This window comes from Eimeria acervulina, genomic scaffold, assembly GCF_000499425.1.
Source record: "Eimeria acervulina Houghton genomic scaffold, Eah_scaff27, whole genome shotgun sequence".
Taxonomy (NCBI): Eukaryota; Apicomplexa; class Conoidasida; order Eucoccidiorida; family Eimeriidae; genus Eimeria; species Eimeria acervulina.
In genome coordinates, this window is record NW_013549944.1 from 75831 (window position 1) to 95830 (window position 20000).

A 20000-nucleotide genomic window follows, 5' to 3' on the forward strand; every position below is an offset into this window, starting at 1 on the left:
TGCTGCTGCAGCTGCGGCTGCTGCAGCTGCTCCTTCTCCCGTTGCCACAGCTGCAGCAGCCGCAGCTGTTACTCCCCCTGCTGCTGCTTTCACTGCAGCTGCTGCTACTGCTGCTGCTGCTGCTCCTGGTGTTGCTGCTCCTGCTGCTGCTGTTGATTCTCCTGGTGCTTGTGCTGCTGCTGCTCCCGCTGCTGTTACTGCTGCTTCTGCTGCTGCTAGCAATAGCTGGCCTGAGCGTAAGGGTAAGAAGACCAGCCGCTGTTGCTGCGGAACATCTGCGCCAGCAGCAGCAGAGGTGTTTAGGTAGCAGCAGCTGCTGCTGTGCATACACCCGAAAAGAATCTACAGGAGTCACGCAATCAAAGTGTTATTAAAGAAGAAAATACGAACCGCAAACAATGCTGCAGTTTCTGGGGCTGGTAAGCAGACAAGAGCGCAAGCAGCAGCAGCAGCAGCTGCTGCTGCTGCTGCTGTTGCTGCTGCTGTTGCTGCCTTCGCTGCTTTGTTTATATTGATGCTATTAATGCATTTAATTTATTTTTCTTATTCTATTTAAACATGTTAAAAACTTTCATTGTGCTGTCTGCTGCACTTCTCATACCTTAGACCTACTTCTATCAGGGGAGCCGACTGCAGGCAAACCCTAACGAAGGAGATGCATATAAACCCTAAACCCTAAACCATAAACCCTAAACCCTAAACCCTAACTCTTCGTCTCTAATGGATGCAGATGAGATTGAGAAGGCGAGCCAGACTAACCCTTCTAGTAGCGCTGCTGCTGCAGCAACTCATGCAGCAGCAGCTGCCGCAGCAACTGCAGCAGCAAGTGCTGCAGCTGCAACAGAAGGCAGTGCTGCAGCAGTTCTTTTGAATGAAGAAGCATACAGAAACCCTAAGGCAATGGGTTGTAGGCATATAGGGTTAAGGGTTTAGGGTTTAGGGTAGCAACACCCTAGATTGCTAGCGTATTAGTTAAATAATATAAAGTTTGTTTCTTTGTTTTCTCTCTCTGTCTTTGTTTCTTTTGTCTGTGTTTAATTTTTATTTATCTCTCTTCTTTTTGTTTATTTGCTGTCTGTACACACCAACATGCAGCTGTCTCTCTGTGCATGCCGACCCCGCTCCTTTTCTTATAATTCTTTTTTATTACTTTGTTGCTGCTGCTTCTCTACTGCATTTGCTGCTGCTCTATTATTGTATTTGCTGCTGCTCTTCTGCTGTATTTGCTGCTGCACTTCTACTGCTGCTGCTGCTTCTTTATGTATTCATCTGTGCGCTGCATTTTTGTATCTAGGGTTTAGGGTTTAGTTTATTTGTCTGTCTTACTCTTTAATGTTTATTTCTTATCTTTTGTTTATTTGTTTTATTGTTTTACTTTTTAAGGTTTTGTTTGTTTGTTTTTTATTTATTTGTTTTTCTGTTGTTATTTCTGTTTTTTGTTTACTTCTTTCTGTAGTTATTTATTTATATTTTCATTGTTCGTTTTCTTCTTCATTTTGCTTCTTTGTTTATATATGCATATATATAAATAGAGAGAGAGATGCATGCATAGGTATATATATATATATATATTCATATATATATATGTATATATATATATTTCTATATATATAGGAATCTCTATATATGAATGTATGCTGGTATATCGACACATAAATATTTGTGTATATATGCATATATATATATATATATATATTCATACGCATTAACATATATTTATGTATATATATATATATATATTATCTTTATTAATATCTTTATTAATATCTTTATTATTATCTTTGCTTCATCAACAGCAAAAGAAAGAAGAAAAAGTGTAATAAGCACAGAGGGCTTCTTCTCTCAGTCTCTTTTTTATTATTTCCTAATCATTAGTAATAAAGAAGACGCATGTATGCATGCATGCATGCATGCATATCCTTATATATATTATTATTATATATAATAATATTAATATATATTGTACAATGCTGATGACTAGCACATTTCTATTGGAGGGGAGACAGCTAGCAGAGAGACAAACAAACATATACTTCTGCTTCTATCTTTTTCTTGTTTTGCTTCATTTTAATCTGCTGCTACTCGTTTTATAAACGTTATTGCATGCTGTAGAACGGCTCAGCAACAGCAGCAGCAGCAGCAGCAGAGGGCAACCTTTCTATAAACATAACTTTAGCAGCAATACACCCTAATAATGCAGCAACACGTTCTTGTTGCTGCTGCATGAACAGATGCATGCGCTGTTAACTGATGCAGAGCAGCATACAAAAACAGCTGCTGACGATATAAACAAACTCTAGAGCCTAAGCCTCCATCTGCTGCAGCAGCAGCAACAGCAGCAGCAGCAACCGCTTTTACAATGAAGTGGCGTTTAAACCACGCAGATAAAGATAGAGTAAAGAAGCTGAGGAGAGACAGAGACTTCTATGTTCGCTGCTGCAGCTGTTATTGCTGTTGCTGCAGCTTGCACGTTGCTGCTGCTGCTGCTGGAATGCTGCTGCTGCAGTTTAAAACAAAATGAAAATGCAGCTCTACCTGATGCGTGTATACACCTCAACAAGAGAGAGACAGGCAGAATACAGCTGCTGCTACAGAGCAAAGAAGCAGCAGCAGCAGCTTTATATTGTGCTGCTGCTGGGGGGCCCCTGCTGCTGCAGCTTGCACGCCGCCTACAACACAGAGTAGAAACCGTTATTACAGTTTGTCTTTTAATTTAAATAGCGAGAAAAATAAAAACAAATTATAAATTTATGCTGCTTTAGGGAGCCGGAGATGCGCGAGGCATGCAGCAGCAGCAACAGCAGCAACAGCAGCATCAGAACGGCAGGAGCAGCAACAGCAGCGGCGGCAGCAGCAGCAGCAGCAGAATGCGCTCCTGTTGTCTTTCATGCAATTGTAGACGAAAAGTTTAGGATTAAAATACTGCTAAGGCATTATATACTAGAAGGGTATCTGCACACGCTGCAGCAGCAGCAGCAGCAGCACGAGCAGCAGCAGCAGCAGGAGCGGCAGCGGGAGCAGCAGCAGGAAGTCGGCGCTGCTGCTTGTTAATTTGTGTATGGATTAAGTGTTTTCTTTTTCTTTTGTATTATTTGTTTCTTTGTCTCTTCTAAAGGTAAATCTGTCTCTTTGCTGCTTCTTTTGTGCTGCTCTCTCTCTGTCTCTACCTACACCAAGCGCTACCCCTTTGTTGCTGCTGCAGCAAGTTGTCCGCATTTCCGGCTGCTGCTGCTGCTCCTCCTGCTCCTCCTGCTCCTGCTGATAGACAGGATGAGTCTGAAGCACCTCACACGCAGTGCTGCTGTAGCATGGTGCCCGCTGGGGCCCTGGGGCTTGGATGCCTCCCCCGATAGCAGCAACAGCAACAGCAACAGCAACAGCAGCAGCAGCAGCAGCAGCGGGAGAGGGACGCAGCTGCTGGCCCTGGGTACTATGGGGGTTGACCCTCGTCTAGAGTTTGCTTCTGTAGATTTATCTTCTGCTGCTCCTTCGCTTCCTGTTGTCGCATGCGTTGCTGCCCCAGCCCCGTTTCAATGTATTGCATGCGCTGCAGCAGCAGATGCAGCAGCAACTGTTGGGCCCCTTGTTGCTGGAGGAATGTCTGAGGGAGAAGTCACCCTATGGAGTGCAGCAGAAATACTCAGGTGCTGCTGCAGCACAACACACGCGAAGTCGTGCTGCTGCTGCTCTTTCCTTGCCTCCTGCTGCTGCTGCAGCTCATGCTGCTGCTGCTACTGTAGCTGCTGCTGCTGCTGCTGCTGTAGTCGTTGCTCCTGCTGCTGCTGTAGTCGATACTGGTGCTGTAGCTCTTGCTGCTGTTGCCGCTCCTGCTGTATCCCTTCCTGCTGCTGCTTCTGCTGTCCCTGCTGTTGCTGCTGCTTTTGGTGTCTCTGTTTTTGCTGCTGCTGCTCTAGACTGCTTTGTGTATGTGTGTATATTGTTTGCTGCTGCTGTGTTGTTTATTTTATCTTTTGTATGATTTGCTGCGGTGTATCTGCAGCACTCCGTTTACTTTATTACATTTTATTTATTTTGTATATATTATATATTTCTTGAGTACTTTGTGTGTTTGTTTGTTTATAACGACAGGGAGCGGCTATCTGCATCTCCAGACGCCAGTTGTTTACCTTCATCATCCTCATCATCGCCCAGCAGCAGCAGCAGCAACAGCAGCAGCAGCAGCAGCAGGAGTTTGCTGCAGACAATAAGCGTAGAGAAGGGGCAGCGGGTTCAAGCGCTGCAGTTTAATCCTCTTAAACCCTCTCTTCTTGCTGCTGGCTGCAGCGGAGGAGGTCTTTCAATCTTAGACTGCGAGCTGCCGTCACAAGCTCTCGCGCATAAACCAGGTAAACGCTTCACCTACCTAGCTAGCTAGCTGGCTACCTAACTAGCTAGCTAGCTAGCTAGCTAGCTACATAAATAGATAGATAGATAAATAGATACCTAGATAGCGAAGTATATACGTAGCTAGCTAGGTAGCTAGCTAAACAGGAAGATATGCAGGTAGCTAGATGGATAGATGGATAGCTAGCTAGCTAGCTAGCTAGATAGATAGATATATAACCAGATAGATAGGTTGAGAGATTGATAGCTACATAAATAGATAACTGCAGATGGAGACAGAGATGAGGCGAAGCAAAACAAGGAGAGGAGCAGACAGAGAAAGGCAGAGACAAGCGAACGAGCAGAGTCAGAGCGATCTAGCTAGCTAGCTAGCTAGCTACCTAGCTAGCTAGCTAACTAGCTAGATGGCTGTATCTATCTAGCTAACTAGCTGGCTCTCTAGCTAGCTAGCTAGCTACCTACCTACCTGCCTATCTTGCTGCGTCTTTAGCTATCTACCTATCGTGCTGTATCTTCACCTAGCCACCTGCCTAACTACTTACCTACCTACTTAGCTAGCTAGCTAGCTAGCTAGCTAGCTTGCTAGCTAGCTATATCTGTAGGATATGATACGTGTACTCGTCTCTATTTCTTCACACACGCATATATATATATATTTATTTATTTGTTTATTTATTTGTATATTTATATATTTATTTATTTATTTGTTTACGATATGTTGGTTGATATGGTTAGCTGAAGAAGACAGCGAGTGCAGCTGTCTGAGCTGGAACCCGTCTGTAGCGCACATCATCGCCACCGGCACAGCCAACGGCCAAACCGTCGTCTGGGACCTCAAACAAAGAAAGCACGCTATCAGGTCTGCTGCTGCTGCTCCTGCTGCTGATGATGCTCCTGCTGTTTGGGCTGCTGCTGCTGCTGCTGTTTGGGCTGCTGCTGATGCTGCTGCTGTTTGGGCTGCTGCTGCTGCTGTTGCTTATGATGATGGTGTTTGTGATGCTGTTGCTGATGATGATGATGTTTGTGATGCTGTTGCTGATGATGATGCTGTTGTTGGTGCTGCTGTTGCTGCCGATGATGATGCTGTTGTTGGTGCTGCTGTTGTTGCTGCTGTTGCTGCTGCTGCTGATGATGATAATGCTGATGGTGATGAAGGTGCTGCTGCTGTTGCTGCCAAGCTGCTGCTGCACCAGCGGTTTGCGAGAAGCAGCAGCAAAAGCAGAAATGAGAGCACCAGTGCAGCAACAAAAACCAGCAGCAGCAGCAGGAACAGCAATAACCACAGCAGCAGCATAGCCCCCCAGCAGCAGTAGCAGCAGCAGCAGCAGGAACAGCAATAACCACAGCAGCAGCATAGCCCCCCAGCAGCAGTAGCAACAGCACCAGCAACAGCACCAGCAACAGCACCATTCCCGAGTCGTGCCTCCGCTGCAGCAACAGCAGCAACAGCAGCAGCAGCAACAGCAACAACAGCAGCAGCAGCAGCAGGATAGGATGTGTGTGTTTGCTGCTGCAGCTTCTGCGACCCTCAGCACCGCTACTCGCGGCCAAGTGCTGTTCTTTGGCTGCCGACGCAACCAACGCAGTTGCTGCTGACGTATGATGATGATAGAAAGCCAGCGCCTCAGGTGAGAGTTTGCTGCTGTCTCTTCTGTCTCTGTTTGTCTCCTGTGTTTGCCTCTGTTTATATAAATTTATTTGTCTATTTATATTTATATTTTGTTTCTCTGTTGCTGTTTGTTTATCTGTCTCCTCCATTTGTTTCTCTTTGTTCATCTATCTCTCGTTCTTGCTGCTGTTGCTGTTGCTGTTGCTGCTGCTGCTGCTGCAGCTATGGGATCTGCGCAATGCTGCATTCCCTTTGAAAGAGGCATCTCCGGTGTCTCCGTTTGGCCACACGAGAGGCATTGTCTCTGCTTCACTCTGCCCTGCAGATTCGCGCATGGTTGTATGTTCCTGCTGCTGCTGCTGCTGCTGTTGCTGCTGCTGCTGCGGGTGATGGTGCTGCTGCTGCTGCTGCTGCTGCTATTGCTCCTCCTGCTGCTGCGGGTGATGGTGCCGTTGCTGCTGGTGCGGCTGTTGCTGCTGCTGGCGCCGCTTTTGCTGCTGTTATTGCGGCTTTTGCTGCTGCTGTTGCTGCCGATGCTGCTGACGTGGCTTTTGCTGCTGCGGATGTGGTTGTTGCTGTTGTTACTGTTCTTGCTGCTGCTACTGCGCCTTCGGGTGCTGCTGCTGCTGGTGGTTCTCACTTGTTGCTGCTGCTGGTTGCTGCTGCTTCTGCTGCAGTTGACGTGCGGACGAGACAGCCGTCTTGTGTGTTGGTGGTTGCCGGAGGAGTCTGCTGCAGCGCAGCAGCAGCAGCAGCAGCATAGCAGCGGCATTGAAGTATTCCTGCAGCAGCAGGCGGCAGAGCCTTATATGCAAGTGCTGTGGTCTCCAAGTGCTCCGGGTGTATATGCAGCAGCAACACCAATGCAGATATCTGTCTCTTCTCTGTTTACTGCTCCTCTAGTTGAGGCTTCAGCAGCAGCAGCAGCAGGAGAGCGGTACTACCCACAAGAAGACGGCAGACTCATGGGCCCCTGCAGCAGCAGCTGTATCCCGTCCTGGCTTAAGGTGCTGCTGCACCGCCAAACACCTGTTGCTGCTGTTGCAATGCGTGTTGCTGCTGCTGCTCCATATGTTGCTGTTGCTGCTGCTGGAAGCCGCTGCTGTTGCTGTTGCTGCTGCTGCTGAACGTGTTGGTTGCTGCTATGAACTATATGTGCATCGGACAGCTCTCATTTTCCCTGCTTTTGCCTGCTGTCGCTGTTGCTGCTGTTGCTGCTGCTGCTGCTGCTGCAGATGCCGCGAGCGATGGATTGCAGCTCGGACGGTCGTTTGGCCTTTGGTTCTTCTACCTCTCCTTCTGCTGTTGTGCTCTCTGCTTTGCAATTAAGAAGCGAGGAGACAGCAGAGGAGGCAGGAGCTGAAGGTGCAGCAGCAGCAGCTACGCAGGCTGCAGCACTTGCTGCGCAGGTGCAGCAGCTAGACGGCCTCATTCGCCAGCAACGCTGGGTGGATATCTGCAACCTCCAGCTGCAGCAACAGCAGCAGCAGCAGCAGCAGGATCAGCAGGAGGAAGCAGAAGTGTGGTCGGCTCTCCTTAGCGCCCTGCACGGGGTACGCTGTTGCTGCTGCTGCTCTTGCTGCTGTTTCTGCTGCTGCCGCTGCTGTTGGTGTTGTTCGTGCTTTAGCCTGTTTGCTTCATCTGTCTGCTGCTGCTGCTGCTGGTGTGTGCTGCAGCGTACTCCCTCTCTAGGAGGCAGCAGCAGAGAAGAGCTGCAGCAGAAGCTTGAGGCCTTACTGGGGCGCCCGCTGCCTTCGGTGGTGGAGCAGCAGCGGCAGCAGCAGATCGCAATGCAGCAGCAGCAGGAGCAGCAGCAGATGCAGCAGCAGGCCATGTACAACTACGCCGTGCAGCAGCAGCAGCAGCAGCAACGGCAGCAGCAAGGGTATATGGACGGAGTGGGGGCCTATCCGGGCTACCCAATGACCAACGGCACCTCAGCGCATCCGCAGCAGCAGCAGCAGCAGCTGCAGCAGCAGCAGGGCGCCGCCTTGTCTGCTGTAGACCCCGAGAGTGCGAATAAGCAATCACTCCCAACTAACACTTAAGTCTAGCTAGCTAGCTAGCTAGCTAGCTGGATAGCTAGCTAGCTAGCTGGGCGTCTAACCATCACCCTAACACGCCAGGCGCCCTGTTAATAAGTAATGCTGTTTCTGCTGCTGCTGTCGCTGCGCAGAGTTTTTCTCACAACTTGGAGGGGCGGAAGAAAGAGAGGCATCTAAGGAGCAGCAGCAGCAGCAGCAGGAGCAGCAGGATGAAGCGGCTGAGAAGGCGGCTTGGGCGGAGGCTGCGGAGCAACAACAGCAGCAGCAGCAGCAAGAGCTGCTGCAGCAGCAAGAGCAGGCAGCGAAGGAGGCCCTCAGCAAGAAGAAGGGGTCCTCTCAACTTGGTGATATTGACTGGAGTGAGGCGCTGCTGTTGTTGCTGCTGCTGCTGCTGTTGGTGCTGCTGGTGTTGCTGTGCTGCTATTGTTGCTGCTGCTCCCGCGTCTGTTGCTGCTGCTGCTGTTAATATTATCTGGATGATCTGCAAGGAGTGACGAACTGCTCAGCAGCAGGAGTAGCAGCAGCAACAGCAACAACAGCCACAGCAGCAGCAGCAACAGCAGCAAGGTGCTTGTGTGGCTGTTTCCTTTTTGCTGCAGCTGCTGCTCCTTTCCAGTTGCTTCGTGAGTGCCTCCTTAGCGGTTGTGTAGAGGGGGCGGTTGAGGTGCTGAAGGAGGTAGGCAGCCTTGGCGACGCGCTGCTGCTGGCAGGAGCAGCAGCAGCAGCAGCACCAGCGTCGCAGCAGCAGCAGCAGCAGCAGCGCACCAACGGCGGCTGTCTTTCAGAAGCAGCAGAAGGGCAGGGCCCAGCAATTTGGCGTGCAGTTGCTGAGGTGTACGTACACAACATGAAGGATGAATTCTTTAAGGTATGGATACAGCAGCAACAGCAGCAGCAAAAACAGCAGCAACAGCAGCAGCAATAGCAGGAGCAGCAGCAGCAGCAGCAGCTATTTGAAAGCATCGCACATCTTTGTTGTTGTAACTTTGTACGTCGTGAATTGCTTCTGCTGCTTTCACCTCCCTCCTTGCTTTCATTTCCGGTGTCTGCTGCTGCTGCTGCTGCTGCTGCTTCTGCTGCTGCTGCTGCAGCTGTTTGGGTATGCGGTGCTGGACTGTCTAGACAGCTTAGTTTCGAGCCTCCCCCTTACAGCTTGGAGAGATGGTCTTCGGCTGCTCTGTAGCTATGCAACAAACAAGGAGACGTATTACCGCCTCACCAGTACTTAAACCCTAAACCCTAAAACCCTAAACCCTAAACCCTAATTGCAAACCCTAAACCCAAATGGCAAACCCTAAACCCTATTTGCAAACCCTAAAACCCTCCACCCGCGCATCAGCAATGCACATACTTCAACTCTGCTTCTCGGGTTTTGCTGCTGCTCGTGCTGTTGCTGCTGCTGCTGCTGTTGCTGCTGCAGGGCAGCTGGGGGAGCGTCTATGCCGGGCAGGAGACTTGAAGGGGGCCCTCTTTTGCTTCATTGCAGCGCGAGATTTTCCTTCTGCCTGCAGCATTTGGCTGCAGCAGCTGCAGCAGGGCACCTGTGCGCAGCGCAGCAGCAGCAGCAGCAGCAGCAGCAGCAACGGCCACTTTGGTCAGCAACTCCTCAACACCCTACAGAAGATGCTCGTATTTAAAGCTGCAGCAGACTTCCAGGGGCGCTGTGTTGCCTTTGAAAGGGTTGCACTGTAAGCCCCTTGCTGCTGCTGCTGCTGCCGTTGCTGTTGTTGCTGCTACTGTAGGAAACTCCTGCTGCTGGGTTTTGCTGTTGCTTCAAGTGATGCGGATGTGGTGGTGAAGTGCTGCTGCTGTTGCTGCTGCTGTTGCTGCTGCTGTTTTTACCTTTGCATTTTTGCTGCTACTACTTCTCATTGCGGTGGCTACAACTATTTGTTTCTTTTGCTGCTGCTGCTGCTGCAGTGCGTACGCTGAGGAGGCGAGCAACCTATCTTGTGCTGCTTGCGCAATGCTGGTGTTGCGGCTGTACTTGGGTGTTGGAAGCAGCAGCAGCAGCAGCGCAGCAGCAGCAGCAGCAGCAGCAGCGGGAGGGCAGCAGCAGCTGGAAGCCTCTTTGCATGCAGCTGCCTTCGAAATGGCTATGCGCCTGTACTACAACAACCCCACCGCAATGCAGCAAGCTGGCTTCACTCCTCCTCAGATGCCTGCTAAGGGTGCAAGGATAAGAGGGGCCCTGCAGCAGCAGCAGCAGCTGCAGCAGCAACAACAGCAGCAACGGCAGCAGCAGCAGCGGCAGCCAATGAGGCCGATGCTGCCGGGTCAGCAACCGCCGCCGCCGCAGCAGCAGCAACCGTCCTTCCAGCAGCAGCAGCAGCAGCAGCAGCAGAGATTCCCTTCGGCGTTTCCTCCCCAGCAGCAGCAGCAGCAGCTGCAGCAGCAGCAGCGACAGCAACAGCAGTTTGGAGCGCTGCAGCCGCCTCGGCAGCTATCTGCTTCTGGAGCCCCCCTCCCCCCCAGTGGTGCTGCTTCCCTTCAGGGGGGCCCCTCTAGTTTAAAGGGGGGCCCCCAGGGGGCCCTCTCTAATGGTGAGAAGGTCTTGTATATTTCTTGTTTTGTTGCTGTGTCTCTTCATCTATCAGAGACATGCATCTCTTAGTTTGCTTCTTTTGTTTTTGCCTCCTCCTTGTGCTTCAGGTCCACCGCTGCCGCCGCAGCAGCAACAGCACCTGCAGCAGCAGCAACAGCAGCAGCAGCAGCAGAGGGGCGCCTTCCCTCATAATTCTGTCTCCGAGGGGCCCTCAGGTCTTCTTAACTCCCAGTCACCCTTCATGCGCCCAGGGGGTTCAGCACCACCACCACCACCTGCTGCTGCTGCTGCTGCTGCAGGGGGCAGCAGCGGCAGCATCTTGCGTCCTGGTGGCTCCCCTCCTGCTGCTCCTCCTCCTGCTGCTGCTCCTTACGGATCCCTTCAAGCAGCAGCAAACCCTTCTGCTGCGCCTCTATCATCAGGGCCCCCCCCACCTAATACCTTCTCCAGTCTTGGGGGCCCCTCACCTCCTAATAATAGTATGGGGGCCCCCCCTATGCCTAATACTGCTGGGGGGGGCCCCCTTGGAGGCCCCCCAGTACCCTGTCCCCCAGGGGGCCCCCAGGGGGGCCCCCAGGGTACCTCCCCTTCAGGGGGGCCCCCAGGGGGCCCCTCTGTTGGGGAGAGCCCCGCATGTCCCCCCCCTTATAGCGCACCAACCGTTGGAGCGCAGCCTGTTAAGAGAGGAATGCCTGTACCTTGGCCTATACCTACAGCAGCACAACTGGTGAGAGAAACCCTAAACCCTAAACCCTAAACCCTAGATGGTAATAGGAAGAGGAGGGCAGTGGAGAGATAAAAGGAGACGAAAAAACAACAGAGACACACAGAGATATATTTTGACGCTGAGAGGGCAGCAGCAACACCAGCAGCAGCAGCAGCAGCAATTGCAGCAGCAGCAGCAGTTAAAGAGTTGTTTGTTTGCTGCAGAATCAGAGAGCCACACGAAGTACTTACGCAGCAAACTTAGGGATTAATAAGGCTTCAGAAAAGGGCCCAGAAGGCACTACTCTACCCCCCGATCAGCAGGTAACACACTCTTGCTGCTGCTGCTGCTCTTGCTGCTGCTGCTGCTGCTGCTCTTGCTGCTGCTGCTTGTGTTTGTAATGCTGCTGCTGCTTCTATTTGTAATGCTGCTGCTGCTTTTGTTTGTGCTGCTGCTAATGGTGCTACTTGCGCATGTTGTGGTGTTGGTTGAGCTGCTGCTGCTTGTGCTTGCTTAGCAGCAGCGAGCAACAGCAGCTGCTGGCTGCTGCTATTGCTGTTGCTGTTGATACCACTGCTGCTGCTGCTGCTAGTGCTTCTGCTGCTGCCGATGCAGTGCTGTTGTATCAGTACATTCTGTTGCTGATTCGCATGTTGCTGCTCCTCCTGCTGCTTTTGCTGCTGCTCCTGCTGCTGCTGCTGCTGCAGGCCTATGTGCAGAACGTATTGAATTCGTTGGTACAGCAGCAGCAGGGCCCCACAGCGCAGGATCTCTCTAGCAAAGTGAACGACCTCCTCGTCAAGGTAAGACCTAGGGTTTAGGGTATAGGGTTCAGGGTTTGAGGTTTAGGGTTTAGGGTTTAGGGTTTGGGGTTTAGGTTTTAGGGTTTAAAGGATTCGTCTTGGCTTTGTTATAATATTTGCCGTCTGCATATGGTATGTGGGTGTTCCTGCTGCTGCTGCTCTTGCTGCTGCTGCTTGTGCTGCTGCAGCTGCAACAAGGCGAATTGAGCGCAACAGGCTGCGAGAAGATTTTAGGGTTTTGTGCTGCTGTCAGCAACGGAGACACCGTGCAGGCCCAGCGCATGCATGCAGAACTCTCAGCAACAGAATGGCACGCCTCCAACAGACCCTGGTAAGGGTTTAGGGTTTAGGGTTTAGGGTTTAGGGTTTAGGGTTGATGTCTTCGGGTTTCGGGTTTTTGGTTTTGGGTTTTCTGCTTAGGGTTTGAGGCTTGAGGGTTTAGGGTTTAGGGTTTAGGGTTTCGCTACTGTGGGGTTGCCGTCGATATTCGGTTACCCCCTCATGCCGGCAGCAGCAACACCGCAACGGCAGCAGCTGCAGCAATACCGCAGCAGCTGCAGCAACACCGCAGCAGCAGTGCTGCTGCTGCTGCTGAGTTGCGTATGGGTTTGCTGCAGTTTGTTTTTTGTCTATCACCGTCGTCTTTGTTTTATTTTTGTGTATTTGTTTTATTTATTTATTTATTTATTTATTTATTTTATCTGTTTGTTTGCTTGTACAGGTTGATGGGCCTCAAGCGTTTAATACCAAAGCCATAGAAACGGCTGCAGCAGCAGCAGCAGCAGTAGCTGCTCCTGCAGCAGGAGCTGCAGCATTAGCAGCAGTAGCTCCAGCAGGAGCTGCAGCATTAGCAGCAGTAGGTGCTGCTGCAACAGTAGCTGCTGTTGCAGCTGCAGCAGCAGCAGCAGCAGCACCAGAGTGGAGCAGGTGTCAGTCTGTCTCGGATTCGCTGCTTCCTCACAAGAGCAGCAGCAGCAGCAGCAGCTACTGCTGCTGCTGGGGCCTCTTGCTGCAGGTGTCAAGAGACACAGCCAGCAGCCCCTAGAAACAAGTGCAGCAGCAGCAACAGCATCAGCAGAAAGTGCAGCAGCAGCAAGTGCTGAAGCGTTGCTCTGCTTTGCTCTCTTCTACTCCCAGGAAGCCTGCTGCTGCTGCTGCCACGACTACCTACAGCGTTTTGCTGCTGCTGCTTGGTGCTAGTATACCTATCAGCAGCAGCAGCAACAGCAGCAGCAGCAACTATTAGAGCATATTGAGTTGGTTTGATAAGCAGCAAACGCATGCATGCTCATCTCGGGACGCCCTATGGCGATTGGTGCTGTTGCTGCTGCTGCAGCATGCTGCAGCAACAGCAACAGCTAAAGGAGCAGCAGCAGCAACAGTAATAGCAGCAGCAGCACTAGCAGCAGGCTCGTAGCCCAGGAGGGTGTAGTTAGTCGTTACTCCTAAACTGCATACAGTGCACAGAAGCAACAGCAGCAGCAATCGCCGCCGCAGCAGCTGCTGCTGCAACGAGCGTAGACACTATAAAACTGTCCCTACAGCAGCTGCATGTCGATCCCGCAGCAGCAGCAACAGACGCAGCAGCTCAAGCAGCTGCTGCTCTAGCTGTTGCTGCTGCTTCTCTAGCCGTTGCTGCTGCTGCTCTAGCCGTTGCTGCTGCGGCTCTAGTTGTAGGTAATGCAGTTGTTTCGGTAGCTCTAGTATTTGCTGCCGCATCGATTGCTGCGGGTCTAGCTGTTGCTTCTGCAGCTGTTGCTGCGGGTCTAGCTGCTGCTGCGGGTCTAGCTGCTGCTGCAGCTCTAGCTGCTGCTGCAGCTCTAGCTGCTGATGCTGATGCGGCTGTTAGGGTTTCTCTGCATTTTCTGTCTCTCTTTTTAAGTTCTTTTGGAGTTAAAATAATTTAAGTTACGAAAGACAAGCATCTGTCTTCATATTTATACAACATATGCACATACAAACACAAGCAGCAGCAGCAGCAGCAGCAGCAGCAGCAAATGAACGGCCGACGCGACTGAGCCCAGGGGAGCGATGGGGGTTGACTGGGCCCGTTTGCTCTCTTCTTATGCTTTTGTTTATTCTTTGGCTAAATTAAAAACCTTTTAATTAATTATTTACACATCTGCTGCTGCAGAGCAGCTAAGCTGCAGCAAAGAAGTTCAGCAGTCGGCAGTGCTCCCAGGCGCAGCAGCAGCAGCAGCAACAGCAGCAGCAGCGTCCAGCACATTGACCCGCTATATCCCTGTTTTTCCTTCTCCCTTTTTCTTTGATTCTCAGGCATCTTTGGATTCTTCATGCAGCAGCAGTAGCAGCAGCAGCAGCAGCATGCCGCTGCAAGGGGCCCCCAATGCGTCGCCTACAAAGAGGCTGAGGCAGCAGCAGCAGCAACAACAACAACAGCAGCAGCAGCATCTACAGAAGCAGCAACAGCAGCAGCAGCAGCAGGCCATGCACACACCCCTCCGCGCATCTGCCCGGAGGCCCCTTCGACGCACAGCCATCCCGCCTCGTCCCCCTAGAGTAGCAGCAGCAACAGCAGCAGCAGCGGCAACAGCAACAGCAGCAGCAGGGAGCACGGGCTCCAGGGCTGCAGCTGAGAGATGCCGCGTGATACCCGAGGAGACAGGAGAGAGAAGGAGAAGAGTATTAACCCCAACAACCCCTCGCAGCACTAGACAGCAGCTGCAGCAGCAGCAGCAGGCAAAGCAGCAGCAGCAGCAGCAGCAGCAGCGTCAGCTGCATGTAGCAGCAGGAAAGAGCAGCGGCAGAGGGGCCCCTCTAGGGGCCCCCTTGGGAGGCCCCCAACACTTGGGGGCCCCACAGGCGGCAAAGCATCGGCAGCCGCTGCTGCAGCAGCAAGATCAGAAGGTGGATGCTGCAGAAGAATTACCCGTAGCAGCAGCAGCAACAGCAGCAGCAGCAGCAATAGCAACAGCAGCAACAACAACAGCAGATGTCGCAGCCGAGGGATATCTCGTGTCTTCCCCTCCATCTCCGCTACTTAGTGAGGATGCAGACAGACCTACAGATGCAGCAGCAGCAGCAGCAACAGCAGCAACAGCAGCAGCACAGCCCCCCGTTGCTGAGGAAGAGACACTCGCTGACTGTCTCCTCGGTGCTTGTGGGGACCCGCTGAGGGATCTTCATCCCGCAGCAGCAGCAGCAATGCCAGCAGCAGCAAAAATGACCAGCAGCAGCGCCACCACCACCAGCATAAACAGCAGCAGCAGCAACAGCAGCAGCAGCAGCAGCAGCAACAGCAGCAGCAACAGCAGCAGCAACAGCAGCAGCAGCAGCAACAGCAGCAGCAGCAGCAGCAGCAGTTCTTGCGCTGGGGTTGCTAGTTGTATCGCAAATCTTGAGGACCTCCACACTGGCTTGACCCCCCGTCCCTCTCAGCAGCAGCAGCAGCAGCAGCAGCAGTATGCTCTTCCTGCAGCGCCTAAGTGGTGGGGGGCCCCCGAGGGGGCCCCTTGGGGCCCTTCAAACAGCAGAGCGTGCGGCTGCGCTGCTTCTCGCTGCTGCAGCAGCTGCTGGACCGACTGTATGCAGCAGCATTGGGGGTTTACGAGCAGCACAGGGCGGCACTCTACCACTTCAGTGTGCAGCAGCAGCTCTCTCGCCAGCCTTGCTGCTGCTCCAGCAGCAACAGCAACAGCAGCAGGAGCTGCTGCTGCTGCTGGGCAGAAGCGAGTACTGGAGCAGGTCTCTCTCATACTCCGCAGCAACACATCCCTCGCTGCAGCATCAGCAGCACTGCAGCAGAAGAGCAAGCGCTGTGTTGCTGCAGCAGCAGCTGCTGCTGCTGCTGCAGGGGCAACCCCACAGAAAACCAAGGCCCCCCCGAGAGGGAGGCCCCTCGCCTCCAGCTGCAGCAAAAGCAACAGCAGCAGCAGCAGCAGCACATGCAAAACGAGAAGACAGCCAAGCAGCAGCAGCAGGGGGGCCTCCCTAGCTACGCCAACAAAGAGAAGCAGAGTGGGTGTCTCCTGCAGCAGCCGCAGCTGCAGCATCAGGAGCTCTCGTGCAAGAGCGAAGACCGCAGCAGCAGCAGCAGAAGCAGCAGCAGCAGACGCAGCAGCAGCAGCAATCCGCAGCGCAAGCGCCTCAGCCAGCAAACAGCGACGCCTGCAACTGCAGCAGCAACAGCAGCAACACGCAGAACTTGAACGTTTGCTGCTGGACCTGCAGCAAGAAGAAACTAGAAACTGGTAAGCCATACAGAGGGCGTTGCTGCTGCAGCGAAGCAGTTGTGCTGCTGCAGCGAAGCAGAATTGCTGCTGCAGCAAATATAGGAGCGTCAGCTACCACCACAATAGGAATAACACAGCAGAAACTCGCGTAGCAGCAACAGCAACAGCTGCATCAGCAGCAGCAGGGCAAGCTGCATCAGCAGCAGCTGCAGCAGGTGCAGCAGCAGCTTTCTTTTGTGTGTGTTTGCTGCAGGTGGTGTGACGAAGAAGATCCAGAGCTCGCAGCAATTCCCCCAGAGGAAGCAGCTGGGCTCAGCCTCCCGCTGCTGTCTTCACTTTAGCATATAGACACTCTGAGGTGTATAGGCACCTCTTCTACCGCAGTTGCTGCTGCACATGCAGCGCAACGCCCTACCGCTGCCCCTATGCCACTGATGTGCAAACTAAAACTAGATGCAGCAGGAGCAACAGCATCTGCTGCTCCTGCTGTTATCTGCTGCAGCAGCTGCTGCTGCTGCAGCTGCAACGCCGCGCAAAGCTGAAGGGCCCCTCACTATCGTTGGGTTGCCTTGCAGCTTCATCTCTCTGTTCTGACGTTTTAAAGATTTTTATTTGTCTCTTCATTATACTCCTGTAGCTGCAACGAACGACCGACTTCGCTGTGGCCTGCTGCTGCTACTGTTGCTGCTGCTGTTGCTGCTGCTGATTGCTGATAGGATACAGCCTGACACTGTCTCACATTCTCTATGGACAACGTTATGCTGTATTGCTAGCTTCGCCGCTGGCTAGCTGTGTTGCTAGCTTTGCTAGCTAGTTGGGATATAGCTAGCTAGCTAGTAGCTAGCAGCTAGCTGAGCTCGACCCCTTCCTTCCCGGAAGAGCCGTGCGGCTAGCTAGCTATGTGGATAGCTAGCTAGCTAGCCACATACCTAGCTAGATAGCCAGGTACTTAGCTAGCTAGCGAGCTACCTAGCTGGCTAGTGAGATAGCCAGCTAACTAGCAAGTGGAGAGACAGCCAGCTAGCTAGCTAGCTAGCTAGCTTGCTTGCTTAGGGGAGGTCTACTTGGGCGAGGCAGGTGTAGGTGCCTTCTGTGGTGCTGGAGACAGAGTTAAGCTGCACTGCAGGGACGCGAACAACACCGAAGTCGAAGCCCCGCATATCCAGCAGCAGCTGAGCTGCATCAAACCCTGCTCGTTGCTTCCTTTTCCCCTGCTGCTGCTGCTGCTGCTGCTGCTGCTGCTGCTGCTGCTGCTGCTGCTCGCGTAGTAGTTTCGCCGCTGCGCGCTGTCTGTACGTCTCCTTTAAGAGCGTCATGTGATAGATAGGCTCTACTTCTCCTTGGGGCCCCAGTATTTGCTGTTCTTGCAGCTCTTCTTGAGTAAGCAGCCCAGCAGCTTCAAGCCGCCTTACTAATAAACCTGTTACACTATTAAGCATGCTCTGCGTCTTTCTTAGGGTCTCTGCTCCTTCGCTGTATTAAAACACAATAAAACAAACAAAATATATTTATCATATATATGCATAAACAAACAAACAAAAAAAAGCATATAGACGCACTGACAGCCAACCCCTAAAGGCACTCACTAGGGGCCCCCAGATATTCATTCAGCAACAGCAACTTGCACATCTAAATTATCACTTCAGGGGCCTCCAAAGACGAGGGGCCCTTCACTAAGGCTTCATATTGCAGTCCTTAGATAGGGGGCCCCCTAAAGGGCCCCGTGATGCACTGAAAGATGCATAGGGGGCCCCTATGAGGCCATAGGGGCCCCAACTAGGGCTTCATAGGGGCCCCAACTAGGGCTTCATAGGGGCCCCTAAGGCCTCATAGGGGCCCGTAGGGCCCCCATGATATCCTTAGATTGGCGTGTGCAGTAGCAGACGTTTCTATGATTGTTTGGTTGGCTTCAGAGGCCTCTGTGCGTGTATTTACATTATACTTTATAATATTATATTGTATTATATTATATATATGTATTTATAAATTTAATTCGGTAGAGTAATAAAACTAAATAATATAGCTTCACTGAATACACCAATTGAATAAAATAAAATAAAATAATTGAACAAAGAAGCAAAGTAATTATATAAAGAAGTGAAGTAATTATATAAAGAAGTGAAGTAATTATATAAAGAAGTGAAGCAGTATATGATGAATATAAATGAATTAGATTAGTTGAATTGAGTGGTTGAATTATAATTAAAACTTTATTTACAGTGTACACGCACCTGGAGTAAAGAGGAGCGAAGACAACAGAAACATCAGAGGGGTCGTCGGTGAAACAGTTATTGCCTTTGACGTGTAGCAGCACTGTACGGGTGGCAACAGCATCATATATATCTGCTGCTGCTGCTTTAAGTACTTGTGCTGCTGCCTGTACTTCTGCTGCATTCAATAGCCGCAACACTAAAAGAGTTATATGCAGTTTGTCTTTACTGACGAATAAACTTTCATCAATTGTTGGATAGTTGGAGGCCAGCACCAGGTGTCTGTACACCTCAAACCTACTCTTAACCTCTGGTGTAGACAGCGGAAGCGATATAAAATGAGAAACAGGTAAGAATCTGCGCTGCTTCGCAGCTAACTCTTCAGCTTTCTTCTTAGCTAGACAGACACGCTTCTCTGTGGGGCCCCACAGGGACAGCAGCATCTCATGCCCTCTTGTTGCTGCTACCTTCTGAGGGCGGCTATAAGAGACACCAAGAGCATGAAGAGTATTGTATAGAGGGCTCTTTGAAGGGTCCTTTCGCGTTAAACGGCGAAATAAAGCCCCAGGCATGCGGAGCTCAATACGCCATCTACTCTCGTCCTCTTGAGTTGCTGCGCATGCAGCTACAAACTCATCTTCAAGGGCTTCTTGCTGCTGCTGTATTTCCTCCTCGCTCATTGATACAACATCTCTCGCCTCTATATCTACTTCGCCGCTGCTGTCATGGATCTCACTCTCTTCGCTTTCTGAAGAAGTTGAATGAACTGACAAGTCGCTCTCTGCCCCTCTCCTGTTTTGCTGCTGCTGCTGCTGCTGCTGCTGATGCTCATCAGCGGCCACAGTGCCTGAGGACCTCCCAGATATCAGCGCATCAAATGCTTCTTGACTCCACTCTGCTCGGTTTAAAGACGCAGCTGCAGCAGGGATACGCAGCAGTCTGTAGTTAGCGCCTCCTATAGAATGACGCTCAAACTGCGGTCTCTCCAAACACTCTGGAAGACTCCCCTGGGATCGGCTCCCCACAGGAGGCATCGCCTCCGTATAAAAATGATGAGCAGCAGGGAAAAGTATACGAGGATGCAGCTGCTGCACTGGGGTTAAACGCAACAACAGAGCCAGAGGAGGCACACGGACCATCAGAATATAGGGTTTTTAAGCGAAATATCCATCTTCTTACATAATATATGCAAGAATTCTCGAACGAAATAACCGCGACACCCAGCAGGTGCCTCCTAATTGAATGAGCGGGTGGGAAAGACAGTAAAGCCGTAGTGCGCCGGCGCTCCAATGGTGCTCGGATTGCTTCTCAAGAGGCCTATCCAGCAGAAATAGTAGAAATAAAGCCTTGTTAGATGTGAATCAAGTAATGTTATAGAGAAAATAAGGCCATAAAGGTAAGGCTACTCTGTAGAAACCCACGGTTCGGGGCTGGCTGTGAGGCTGGTATTGCCCCCCATGCGCCGAGACGTAGGGGGCCCACGCTCGATTATCAAATGAGAATGCTTTTCTAAAGGTTGTGGCTTGTTATTTACAATAATCTAGG

At 51.5% G+C, this 20000-nt stretch overlaps 2 protein-coding genes across 2 annotated transcripts; one reads left to right on the forward strand and one right to left on the reverse strand.

Annotated features, from left to right (window-relative positions):
* Positions 1-3270: 3270 nt before the first annotated feature.
* Positions 3271-16586, forward strand: EAH_00006290 (WD40 repeat-containing protein, related; the record flags this gene model as incomplete). Its single annotated transcript, XM_013396207.1, has 20 exons — positions 3271-3644; positions 4090-4346; positions 5080-5539; positions 5861-5972; positions 6176-6292; positions 6631-6960; positions 7189-7506; positions 7630-7966; positions 8130-8357; positions 8598-8866; positions 9090-9219; positions 9419-9686; positions 9919-10541; positions 10651-11270; positions 11957-12052; positions 12306-12383; positions 12774-12908; positions 13253-13312; positions 14330-16263; positions 16499-16586. The coding sequence occupies 20 exons, from the start codon at positions 3271-3273 to the stop codon at positions 16584-16586; spliced, it is 6834 nt and encodes a 2277-aa protein (XP_013251661.1).
* A 708-nt stretch (positions 16587-17294) lies between these two features.
* EAH_00006300 (KH domain-containing protein, putative) lies at positions 17295-19489 on the reverse strand (the record flags this gene model as incomplete). The annotated part of the gene is made up of 2 exons (XM_013396208.1): positions 17295-17718; positions 18477-19489. 2 exons carry the CDS (start codon positions 19487-19489, stop codon positions 17295-17297), a joined length of 1437 nt encoding a protein of 478 aa, XP_013251662.1.
* Between the last annotated feature and the right edge of the window lie 511 nt (positions 19490-20000).